This window comes from Rhinopithecus bieti, unplaced genomic scaffold (assembly GCF_001698545.2).
Source record: "Rhinopithecus bieti isolate Rb0 unplaced genomic scaffold, ASM169854v2 scaffold_66246, whole genome shotgun sequence".
Lineage (NCBI taxonomy): Eukaryota > Metazoa > Chordata > Mammalia > Primates > Cercopithecidae > Rhinopithecus > Rhinopithecus bieti.
The window spans coordinates 394906-408445 of record NW_016826110.1 but is presented as its reverse complement, the minus strand read 5'-3'; the positions used below and the strand labels follow the sequence as shown (position 1 = coordinate 408445).

Genomic DNA, 13540 nt, shown 5'->3' with positions numbered 1-13540 from the left:
GAAGTGAGGGTCTTCCAAATTTGTTCTTTTTCAAGATTATTTTGGCTATTTAGGTCCTTTAAACTCACATCAATTTAAGGATTGGCTTTTCTATTTCTGCAAAAAAGGCTGTTGGCATATCGATAGGGATTGTATTGAATCTGTAAATTGCTTAGGGTAGTATTAATATCTTAACAATAGTAAGTCTTACATTCTATGAACAGTGGAAGTCTTTCCATTTATTAGAGTTTTGCTTAATTTCTTTCAGCAAAATTTTTCAGTTTTTAATGTACAAGTCTTCCACCTCCTTTGTTAGATTCATTCCTAGGTATTTTATTCTTTTGGATGCTATTACAAATGGAATTGTTTTATAATATTTATATGTTGATTTTCATAAAAATAATATAAAATTAAAAAAAATAAGAGAATCCATGAAGTTGGAATCAACAGAGCATAAAGGTCATCTCAATTCCCCTACTCTAAGCTAGAATTATGTTTGCCGTATTTGTGTTAGGTGGCAGTCAAAAGTAACTGAGCACCTACAGTGATGGGCAATGTTATAACCTCTTATGAAGTCCAGTAAGGCCAACAGTTAGCATGTTCTTATATAGAGCTGAAATTGTTTCCCTGTGGTTCCAGTTCTATTAACCTAAGGTCATGTACAAATAAATCTAATTCTTTTGTTACATGACTAACTTCTATGCATTTGAGGACAGTTTTCATGCCTCTCTTGAGTCTTTTCTTTCTGGGGAAAATAGCTCCAGTTCCTACAACATCCATCATATGGTATGGTTTCCAATTCCCTATTTACTCTGACTATCTTTCTCTGAATATGCTCCAGTTGTGGACATTTCTTTCTTAAAGTAGACTGCCCCAAACAAACCTAATTCTCAGCAATGTGCTCTGACCAGTGCAGAGCAGAGTCAGATCATCAGCTTCCTCATTCTGTATATCACAGTTCCACGGATCTAACTTTGGAGTGGAAAGTCCTAATTATACCATATTAGTATACTAAACTGACATATAACATGGTTGTACTTATGCATATGGTAATAAGATAGTAATAAAAATAAATTTTTATAATTTAAGTTACATTTAAAGTGAAATATTAAGAGAATTGGACATGATTTTGAATAACCTAATTTTAATGCCTATACACTTGGATTTTTAAAAAGAAATGTATAAAGAAGAGGGTACATTTAACATATTTTGTATATATCATTTAAGATTATCCTGCTTATGGATAAAAGATGCTACTTCATTTTTCTGTGTATAGATTATTCTAAAGTTAATAAGATATTGACTTTATTATTATAAAGTTATAAAACGTTTATTATAAGTTTTCTTCTTATTTACTACAACAGAGTTGCCTTTTGTAAAAATGTATACTCACACTTTGAAGAGTTCCTGAATAAGCAGGTTCATCTAGGAGGACATTATCTCCAGGGTTAATGATCATTTCAAACACCTAACAAAAGAAGCATAGGTTAGCTTGTTAGTCAGCATAGGTTAGTACTGTTTCCATGCTCAGAAGCCCATTTTTTAGTTTGAGCTCACATGATTCTAGAGTAAGAATTAGCAAATTGTTTATAAAGGGCCAAACAGTAAACATTTTGAGGATCATAGTATTTCTGTTGCAACTACTCTGCATCTATAGTGAAAAAGCAGCCATAGACAATATATAAATGAATGGGTGTGACTGCATTCCAATAAAACTTTATTTACAAAATTTGATGAAGGGCTGGATTTGGCTCTCAAACCATAGTTTGCCAACTCCTGTTCCAGAGTAAGGTGAACAGAGGTTTGGCTCCTAACATTCATTTATTCCTTTCATTGCTTCTTTGAAAATCTATTAAATGTTTACTATAAGCCAGGCCTGTGTAAAGTGTCAGAGATAAAATAGCAAGCAAAATGACATGGTTCTTACTCTCATGGAGCTACTGGTCCACTGGGAAAGCTAGACACCAATTAAATAACTACCCAATAAATGTGCAATTAAAAACAGTGGTAAGTGATATTAAGTACAGATGCACAATGACATAAGAGCTCATTGTAGGAAGACCTAGGCATTGAGGGAACTCAGGGAAGGCATCCTGGAGGAAGTGATGAGTTGGTGTAGGGGGTGACAATAGTTACATTTGAAAAGCCAAAATAATTATGTGTCTTGAGGCAGAAGGTAGAGAAAAGAGTGGTGTGAGATCAGACAGAAGTGGGCAGAGACCAACCATGTAGGCATTTGAGCCAAGGGAGGGAAGCAAGGATTTTAAGAAGAGAGTGGGGAGGGAGAGTCGCATGATCAGATACTCATCTTGAAAAGATCAATCTGGCTGCAGTATGAAAGAATAAAAGAAGGGTGAGATGAAAGAATAAAAGAAGGGTGAGAATACATGTGGAAAGTTTGGAAAGTTTTTAGGATTGTTTGGGAAGTTACTGCCACAGTCCTGGAAACAGATAAGGGTCATCTTAAATTAGAGTGGTGACAGTGGAATTGTAGAGAAGAACTGAGAGGTATTAGGAAATGAAAAGTAATGGAACATGATTATGGACAATAGGGAAATGAGGAAGAGGAGGTGTCAAGAATGATGCCTAGGTATTTGGTTATGGAACTAGATAGATGGTGGGGGTGGTGCTACTCACTGAAACGCAAAACCAAAAAGCCATCCATATCTGAGTGAGAGAATGATTTGTTTTAGTGTGAGATGCCTTTGAAACATCCTGTGATGATGTCAGATGGATAGATGGACAAATGGATTTGGAAGGAGCTTGGAAGTTACTGGCATATGGTTGATCATGTGAATGTAAATGGAGATACCCAGGAAAAGTACATAGACTAAGGAGAGATGTTCAAGGATGGAGCTACAGGGAACTCCAATAAATAATGACTGGGTAGAGGAGGACACTGCAAGGAAGGCAGGGCAAGTGGGCTGGAGGAGAACCACACAACATGCTACTGAGAGAGCTGGAGGAGGACAGTGTTTCCAAAAGGGCGGGGGAGACTTCCAGTTCCAAAATGGTGGTGTAGAAGCAAGTTGGCTTCATTCCCGCCCACAAAACCACTAACAAATATACAGTGCTAAAATTTTCACCAGAAACAACCCAGAACTCAAATATGAGGATGAGTCAGTTCCTAGGACTATAGAGAAGTGAAAAAACTCTGAGCAGATGGTAAGAAAAACATACTTCTGCATCTAGGATACTCCTCCTCCCAATTCTGCCTGGCACCAAGCACATGGAAAATCTCCCCCTAACTCATGGCTTCTACACTAGAAAAAGGGAGATTGAGGTGGCCAAGAGTTTCCCCACCATCTTTGGTTCCCTGGCAGGAGTCCTGTCCTTGCCTTAACCCTCGGGAAGCATCATGATTGACTGGAGCAAAAAACATCCCTGAGGAAAGGCAGAGACAAAATGGGGAGGCAGGACTACAATCCCAAGCCCTGGAAACTCTGCACTGTAACTCAGCAAAAAGGGCATGCCAAATCAGAGTGATTGTTCAGCAGCACCACACTGCAGGAGGAATGCTCCAGAGGTTCCTGGGTATAATTATTTTGCTAGTCATCTCATGCCAATGGAATAAATCCTTTGGGACCTCCCTGATTTGGGACAGGCTATTCTCGAATTATTTACTAAACCTGGGCTTAAGGTGCTACCTACGAAGATGCCAACAAGGAAGCAGTGACCCAGCAACAGAGATTTACTAAGCAAATATATCCAATAAAAAGCAAAGCAAGCCGGACAAAACAAACAAAAAACTAGAATAAATAACTAATCCTTCAATGCAAAAAAACAGATGTATACCTACAAGAAACAATAGCAAACAGGAAACCATGACCTCCCCAAAATGAGAGAGCATCAATCCGGTGACTGATCCTAACAAGACAGCAATTTGTAAGCTCTTTGACCAAAAATTCAAAATAGCAGTTTTAAGAAAACTCAGGGCCGGCGTGGTGGCGCACACCTGTAATCCCAGGACTTTGGGAGGCCAAGGCAGGTGGATCATGAGGTTAAGAGATCAAGACCATCCTGGCTAACACGGTGAAACCCCATCTCTACTAAAAATACAAAAAATTAGCTGGGCATAGTGGTGGGTACCTGTAGTTCCAGCTACTTGGGAGGCTGAGGCAGGAGAATGGTGTGAACCTGGCAAGCAGCACTTGCAGTGAGCCGACATCACACCACTGCACTCCAGCCTGGGCGACAGAGCGAGACTCCGTCTCAAAAAAAAAAAAAAAAAAAAAAAAAAAAAACCAGAAAAGAAAACTCAGTGATCTTCAAGATAAGTCAGAACAGCAATTCAGAAATTTATCAGAGACATTTAACAAAGAGATTGAAATAATAAAAATAAAATGCCCCAGAAATTTTGGAACTGAGAAATACTGAACTCAGAATTGTTGAACTGAGGAACTCATTAGAGGCTCTCAAAATCAAAACGGACCCAGCAGAAGGAAGAATCAGTAAGCTTGAAGATTGGCTATGTGAAAATACAGTTGGGGAAAAAAGAAAAAAGAACAAAGAATGCCTACAAAATATAGAAAATTACCCCAAAAGACTAAATCTAAGAATCATTGGTCTGCAAGAGGAAGGTGAGCAAAAGCAAGGAGTACAAAGCTTATTTAGAGAAATAATAACAGAAAAAGTTTCTAAAACTTGAGACAGATAAATATCCAGGCCACAAAAGAAGGTCTGAGAACATCACACAGATTCAATCCAAATAAAACTACCTCAAAGCATATAAGAATCAAACTCTCAGAGGCTAAGGACAAACAGAAGATATGAAAAGCAACAAGACAAAAGAAGAAAATAATATACATATGAGCTCTAATTTGTCTCGCAACAGACGTCTCAATGGAAACCGTACAGGCCAGGAAGAAGAGATATGGCATTTTCAATGTGCCCAAAGAAAAAAGCTGCTGTCTAAGAACATTGGTTTATTTTAATTGATCGATTGATTGAAATGGGGCCTTGCTATGTTAACCAGGCTGGTCTTGACCTCCTGGACTCAAGCAATTTTCCCATCTCAGCCTCCCAAAGTACTGGGATTACAGGTGTGAGCTACCATTCCTGGCCCATCCAAGAATATCGTACACTTGATCTTAGCCAGAAGGCTGAGAAGCAATCATCCAAGAATACTGTATCCAGCAAAATTATCCTTCAAATATGATGGAGAGATAAAGTCTTTCTCAGACAAACTAAAGCTGAGAGAATTTACCATCACCAGATCGTATGAAAAATGCTAAAGGGAATTCTTCAACTTGAAATAAAAAAGTACTAATGTGCAAAAGAAAACTTTTCAAGGTAAAAATCCCACTGGTAAAATTAAGTATGTGGACAAACCCAGAATACTCTATGATTGTAATTATGGTGTGTGATCCACTCATAATTCTCATATGAAGCCCAAATGACAAATCGATCAAAAACATTAATAGCTACAGCAACCTGTTAAGATACGTAATACGTAAATTGAGATATCTCAAAGTCAAAATGTGCGGGGAATGGGGTTAAAGAATAGAGGATTTTTTTGTGTGTGTTTTTTGCATTTGTTTGCTTCTCCAACATAAGATAAGTTGATCCAAGATAAGTTGTTACCTCTTTAAAATAACTTTTTATATCAATAATTTTTTTTTGTAAGCCTCATGGTAACCACAGTACAAAACTTATAATTGATTCACTAAAATAAAGAGCAACATATTTCATAATAGTACCAGAGAAAATCACTTAACCACAAAGGAAGATAGTAAGAAAGGAAGAAAAGAAGAGAGGAGTCTCAAAACAACCAGAACACAAGCAGCAAAATGCCAGTAGTAAGTCCTAATGTATCAATAATAACACTGAATGTAAATGGTTTCCATTCTCCAATTAAAAGGCAGAGAGTGGCTGAGCGGATAAAGAAACAAGACCCAATCATATGCAGCCTACAAGAAACCTACCTCACCTATAAAGACACACAGTCTGAAAGTGAGGAGGTGGAAAAACATATTCCGTGGAATTAGAAACCTAAAAAGAGTAGGTGTAGCTACACTTACGTAAAATAGACTACAAATCTAAGATTGTAAAAAGAAACAAAGAAGGTCACTATATAATGATAAAGGGGTCAATTCGGCAAGATAATATAACAATTATAAATATATATGCACCCAACACCATACCTCCCAAGTATACAAAGCAAGTATTAATAAATATAAAGGGAGAGACAGAATGCAATACAATAATAGTAGGAGACTTTAACACTTCACTCTCAGTAACAAACAGATTATCCAGACAGAAAATCAACATAAAGAAACAGTGAGGTAAAACTACACACTAGATCTAACAGACCTAATAGACATTTACAAAAATATTCAACCAACTGCTGCAGCATATACATTCTTCTCATCAGCACAATGAAGAGTCTGCAGAACAGACCATACCTCAGGCTATAAAACAAGTTTGAACAAAAAAAAAAAAAAAAACTTATCAAATATCTTTTCTGACCACAATAATAAAACTAGAAATCAATAACAAGAGGAGCTTTATAAAATATGCAAACACATGAAAATTAAACAACGTGCTCCTGAATGGGTCAATGAAAAATTAAGCAGGAAATTAAAAGTTTTACTAAGAAAAATGAAAATGGAAATGCAATATACTAAAATTTGTGGAATACAGCAAAAGCAGTAGTAAGAGGAAAGTTTATAGCAATAAATGCCTGTATCAAGAAAGTAGAAAGACTTCAAATTAACAACCTAATAATGCACTTCAAGGAACTAGAACAACCTACAGGATAGGAGAAAATATTTGCAAACCACCCATCTGACAAGGGATTAACAACTCAATAGCAAAACCCCCAAATAATCCCATTAAAAAATGGGCAAAAGATCTTAACAGACATTTCTAAAAGAAGACATAAAAATGCCCAAAAGGCATTTAAAAAGTTTAATATTACTAATGCAATCAGAAATGCAAATCAAAACCACAATGAGATATTACCTCATCACAGTCAAAATGGCTAGCTTCAAAAAGACAAGTAATAACAGATGCTGATGAGGGTAGAGAAAGGGGAACCCTTGTACACTTTGATGGGAATGTAAATTGGTACAGCCACTATGGAGAACAGTACAGAGGTTCCTCAAAAAACTGAAAATAGAACTACCATATAATCCTGCAATCCCACTGCTGAGTATATATCCAAAACAAAAATATCAATATATCAAAGCAGTATCTGCACCTCCATGTTTATTATGGCACTTATTCACAATAGCCAAAATATGGAACCAACCTAAGTGTCCATCAGTTGATGAATGGATAAGGAAAATGTGGTCTACACACAATGGAATATTATTCAACCATAAAAAAGGAATAAAATCCTGTCATTTAGGCCAGGCGCGGTGGCTCAAGCCTGTAATCCCAGCACTTTGGGAGGCCGAGACGGGCGGATCACGAGGTCAGGAGATCGAGACCATCCTGGCTAACACGGTGAAACCCCATCTCTACTAAAACTACAAAAAACTAGCCGGGCGACGTGGCGGCGCCTGTAGTCCCAGCTACCCGGGAGGCTGAGGCAGGAGAATGGCGTGAACCCGGGAGGCGGAGCTTGCAGTGAGCTGAGATCCGGCCACAGCACTCCAGCCTGGGTGACAGAGCGAGACACCGTCTCAAAAAAAAAAAAAAAAAAAATCCTGTCATTTGCAGCAACGTGGATAGAACTGGAGGTCATTATGTTAAGTGAAATAAGCCAAGTACAGAAACACAAATATTGCATGTTCTCCCTCACCTGTGCGAGCTAAAACAGTGGATCTCATAAGGATAGAGAGTAGATTGGTGGTTACCAGAGGATGGAAAGGACATGGGGGAGATAGGGTGAAAGAAAAAATAAATATAAATGTACTTATTACCACTGAACTGTATACTTAAAAATGGCAAGGATAGCAAATTTTATATATATATTTTATGGCAATAGAAAAAATTAAAAATTAATTTTAAAAAATAAAATGGATAGGGAGATCAACAGTGTTAAAGGATATTTCTAGGTCAATAGAAAGTTTGACAAATCTTTGGAAATTATGTGGATAATATGATTTCGACTACAATCACTAGAGCCAGGCAATAGATTTTTCCAGCCTAAATCAAAGGGGTCTATTATGACTAAATCATACATAAGTCACAGAATAATTGCTTCTTAACATGTGATGTTTCACAATCCCCAGTTTGAGTCCTTTTTCCTATCATTTTATCAACCCACATCTCACCACAAACAGTAGAGCCATTATCAATTGAGATAGAAGACTTGACTTTTGTTTCCCAATTGGCCTGTGATGTTCAGTTTATCTTTTCCTTATGAGCTTTTGGCATCTTATGACAAACAGTATCCTCCTCTGAAAAGTTTCTAATTGACTTAAGCTTTACAAGACATCCTAGGACCAAAGGAATCACTTGGGTGGCATGCACATATTAACAGATCAAAGGAAAACCTAATTAGCGTTGATCCTTGAACAACATGGATTTGAACTGCACAGGTTCACTTATATGCACAGTTTCTTTTGCCTCTGCCTCCCCTGAGACAGCAAGACCAACCCCTCCTCTTCCTCCTTCTCCTCAGCCTAATCAACATGAAGATGAGGATGAAGACCTATATGATGATCCACTTCCACTTAATGGTAAATATATTTTCTCTTGCTCGTGACTTTCTTAATACCATTTTATTTTCTCTAGTTTACTTTACTGTAAAAATATAGTATATAATACATATAAAATACAGAGTATGTGGTAACTGACTATATTATCAGTAAGGCTTCTGGTCAAGAGTAGGCTATTAGTAGTTATGTTTTAGAGGAGTCAAAAGTTATATGCAGATTTTCAACTGCATGGAGTCATTGCCCTTAAATCCCTGTGTTGTTCAATGGTCAACTGTAAATATATTTTCCACATCAGTTAGGGGACATACAAATTTCAAATATATTAAATTAGAAGGGAAGGCTGTTTATCATCTGGGAGCATTGTTTAAAAGATGAGAGAGAAACACAGGAGCCTAAAATAACATGAATCCTGGAGAACAACGTGGAAGAAATATTAAACCAGATACATATTAGTGCCCCTGTAATAAGCATGTCTGTAAGTAGTAAGTTACTGACGTATTTAGCCATCTGTGCTGTCTTCCTTCTTTGTATAACTGGTGCTGTGATGGATAAAGAAGAAACTGTCTTGAGCAACTTTCTGGAAGAAAAAGTCCACAGCACCCTTTCTTGAGGAAAGAATTTCATTGAAAAATACTCTTATATCATTTTATACAACCACAAATGTTTCTCTTCAAGCAAAGACTCAAACACTAATTCTTTTACTTTTCCTAATTATATACAAAAATGGTAAGTTTTTTTAATTTGTAAAACTTTAAAAAATGTTTTCACTACTGTAACTCATTATTTCATAACAATAATTTAATTAAAATTCATTAAAGCAAACCAGATTACAGTTTTCATATTTCCATGAAAAAGAAAATACTCTGGTTTCAGATAAAGATAAATGGGAGTCAGAGATTAATCTAGATCTGAGAATGAATATAGAGAATCCTCTTATCCATGGAAAACAAAGGAGAAAATATACCAGCACTTTGGGAGGCCAAGGTGGGCAGATTGCTTGAGCCCACAAGATCAAGACCAGCCTGTCTAACATGGCAAAATAATATAAAAATTAGCTAGGCATATTGGTGTGCACCTGCAGTCCCAGCTACTTGGGAGGCTAAGGTGGAAGAGTTGTTGGAGCCCAGGGATGTCGAGACTACAGTGAGCCGTGATTGCGCCACCGCACTCCAGTCTGCATGACAGGGTGAGACCCTGTCTCAAAAAAAAAAAAAAAAAAAAAAAAAAAAAAAAAAAAAAATCAAAAAGAAAAAAGAAAAGAAAATAACAGATTAAACTGAGGACCACAGATGTGGTCTCTTTATTGCGACAACTAACCAGTGGTGTTTACATCTGTGGAGTTCCTGGAACCCAGAAGGGAAGAAGATGGACTAACTAATGCCACGAGGAGAGGGAGAGAGAGAACCAATCCATGTAAGAAGTCAGAGATACAGACATATAAATAGATCTAGAGAAATGCACCAAGAGGGGGACAAGATACAAGCAGTGGCAAGCACAGAGATTCCATAGACAGATATGCAAAGGAATATAAATATTTTTATCTCAGGAATATGAAGGTATGCCCTCTAAAAAATTTAAAAATCATATTGAAATTTCCTAACTATAGGCAGAAATCAAATGTAACTTGAATTTTTGAGCCAGATGAAATTAAGCAGTGTTCACTAAGCTGTTGGTAGGAGTTGAGTACTCCCTTAGTGGGAATCCTGCTTTAATGGTTAATAGGTCTGGATAATTGACCACATGCTCTGTATTTAACAGATTAGGCTAGCAAATGATGTTAAGAACAGATAATTTTTCAAAGTCCTTGTGTTCACAATGAGGAAAACGAAGGGGAAAGATTGATAGATCAACCTACAATATTTCCACCTGGCTTTTGCTTACAGTCAACATCCCCTACCCACCCTAGGCCATCCACGGCCACAACTGCTCCCACCCGCATCCTATGACTTGTCTTTTAGTTGCCTGTTTATAATTCTAGGTGAAGACAAGAAAGACTACCAGTAATCCATAAAATATGATTCTCTGTGGTTGAGAGATGACTAGAGAAATGAATGCTTCCAATTCCCCATTTTGGCTGAGTTTTCCTTTCAGTCTTACCTTACAAAGACCTTGTTGGCTGCCAGATGTGACACATAGGTCCATTTGTCCTTGACTGGGTGGGTAATGGACAGTAGGAGGATTATGCAATTTTATTTGTAACTGTTTTAGCCAGGACAAAAGCTCTGGAATTCTAAAGCATAAAATGTATTTTTAAATTCATAGTAGTAAAAATCATAGTAATAGTAGTAGACAGGAAATAATAAATGACAGCTTTACCAAGCACTTTGTACACTTAATTAAAAAACCCTCAAATGCTTTTTGCCAGTATTAATATTCCTATTTAAAAGATAGGCAGTAGACTTAGAGATTAGGAAATTCCCATAAGTCAATCAGCCAGAAATTTTCATAAAGTCAATTATGTAATCAATGAGCTGAGATTTGAATCTACATCTTTCTTATTCCAAACCTGAAGTCTTTAGAGTAATCATTGCATAATCGATTCTTTGTTCTCTCTAGGAAGAGTTCTATGGCTATCTAGAAGTTCAGGCTCAATAAGCTGTTTGTATTACGGAATGTTCGAATAAGACTATGTATATTTAACATATTATATAACTAATACATGTATACATGAATAACATATTTCAATATACTTTTCAATCAAAGAACAAAGAAGGTTTTAATAAAGTATAATTTATAGATTCTCCATAAATTATGCTTTATCACTGGAAGAAGACCAGCTAAAGAAAGTCGTCAGATATGTTTCAGCTTGCCTTTAAGAAATTAAAGGCATTTGAACCCATGAGGGCAATGTATTTGCATGGCTGCTTGTTTAGAAAGGGAATATAATTATTAAAAATTTGCCTGGGGACTTAAAGTTGCTGCCTCCTGGATCTTCCATTTCTTCATTTCTCCTGATATGTTTTTTTCACCTGGATATCTTCTCATTTTTTTGGACTCAGCTCTAATGGTATTTCCTTCTAGAAGCCTTCTTGGTCATTTGCAATTGAGAAGCAATCACTGAGGAGTGTTCAGCATTCAATATCCTTTCTGCTCTTAATTATCTTTGAAAACCTTTCCCCAGACCTTCCTAGCTATTGAATACTCACTTGGTTAGTATTCAGTGATCAAGTGAGTATTTGGTCACTGCATGACCAAATGAGTCAATGGCCTTAGAATGTTTATGAATGGGCCTTAGAATATTTCTTTAATATTCTTTATCAATGGGCCTTAGAATATTTCTCATGAAAATGAGCCAATAAAATTATGTTAAGTATTGATACTTACCCAGCACTCGGAGAATACTGAAGTGCTCTCTTCATCATCTCTTCTCCAAATTCGATGGTCTTTCCATTTTCTACAGTGATTACAGCAGTCTTAAAAGGAAACATGTTTGGATTCGGTAAGCCACCAGCCAACGAGATCATCGATTTTGGTCCTCTGCTAGATATTTCAGCTACAATACACATGGAAGAGAAGAAACAATTTCACTGAAGATTGTTATAAGCAGATAGTTAAGCATGCATTATAATCAATAAAACTATAAAGTGTAACAATTTCTAGTGATCGAATGTGCTAGGGTCTAAATGTTGGTGTTCCCCCCACATTCATACTCGGAACTTAATACTAATGTGATGGTTTTAAGAGGTGGGGTCTCTAGAGGTGATTAGGTCAGGAGGGATCCACCCTCCTGAATGGGATTGGTGCACTTATAAAAGAAGGCTGAGGGAATGCCCTTGGCCCTTCTGCAATGTGAGGACACAGGTTCCCCCTTCTACTACGTGAGGATGCAGCAAGAAGCCTCTGTCTATAAGGAAGGGCTCTCACCAGATACAGAATCTGCTGGCACATTGATCTTAGACTTCCTAGCTTCCAGAACTGTGAGAAATAATTCTATTGTTTATAAATTACCTAGTTTGTGGTATTTGTTATAGCAGCCTGAATGGAGTAAGACAAACGCTAGTCTAAAATAAACATACAGAATAACTTTTTCTGGGCTGCCTCACCTGTGGAGGGACTAAATGAAGGTAACCAAAGAGAAGGCAGAGGGATCAGGAAGACAGCAAAGGGCCACAACAGCAGAAGCCCTCCTCCACTTAGCCCCGACCTGTCTGTGAGCTTCATGGCCCACCCCTACCTCTCCCATTTACCTGGCCCTCTCCACTGCACACCCATCTGCACGCTGTGCCTGCCCCTTCTCAGCTTCCCAGGAAGAGCCTTTCTCGTTAGCACGCCCCCTCCCTTCCAAGGCCGTGACCCTCAGCAGTCTGCGCCTCTCTACAGCTGCTCGGACTCTGCTCCAGCAGAAATACCCGCCTTCCGTTTCAGCCCGAGTTCTTTGAGAACAAAGGCTCTGCCTATTTCATTTCTGCACGCAGAGTATGGCTCAACGCGAGCGTGCACAGGGGTATGCATGGATGTAACCAAGCGGTGGCTTGCTAGGGAACCCTCCTTAGAGGCTGTGAGAGGAATGTCCCACCCCAAAGGAGTGATGGTCGCCCCGTTTCTCACTCGCGCTCCGGATGGGAGAAGGGTTTCTGGCTGCGCTCGCTGCCGTGATGAACCGTGCGTAATTCATGTCTCTGACAGCCAAGCATCAAGCTTCCTCTTCAGTGGCTGAGGACTAGAAAAACCAAAGAGCCTCGTCAAGTCCTGCCTGCTAACTTCCTCACTCTGGCAACGCCAACGCGAGCTGTCCCCCCGCTGCGTCTGGCTTCCCGCGCGCAGTGCCCGGAGAACGCCGCCGAAACTCCCCGGCTGGACGCTGCGTTCGATCTCCGGGTCCTAAACGGGTCTGGGGCTGGTGGCGAGCCTGGCAAAGTCCACGCCGCACGCGCTCCGGCGGCCGCCAGGGCCCACGCCAGTTTTGCCCCGCCGCGGGCCTCGCCGCGCCCCCTCCCGCCCCGCGCCGTGGC

At 38.6% G+C, this 13540-nt stretch overlaps 1 protein-coding gene across 1 annotated transcript in view; it reads right to left on the bottom strand.

Annotated features, from left to right (window-relative positions):
• AADAT (aminoadipate aminotransferase) overlaps positions 1–13515 on the bottom strand; it is a 29806-nt gene extending 16291 nt beyond the window's left edge. Inside the window, exons 1-4 of the mRNA XM_017863294.1 lie at positions 13137–13515; positions 11913–12081; positions 10686–10818; positions 1373–1447 (exon numbers count right to left, since the gene is read on the bottom strand). Coding sequence (XP_017718783.1) covers positions 1373–1447; positions 10686–10818; positions 11913–12081; positions 13137–13203 — 444 coding nt within the window. The 5' untranslated portion in view covers positions 13204–13515. The remainder of the gene's footprint in view (positions 1–1372; positions 1448–10685; positions 10819–11912; positions 12082–13136) is intronic.
• Between the last annotated feature and the right edge of the window lie 25 nt (positions 13516–13540).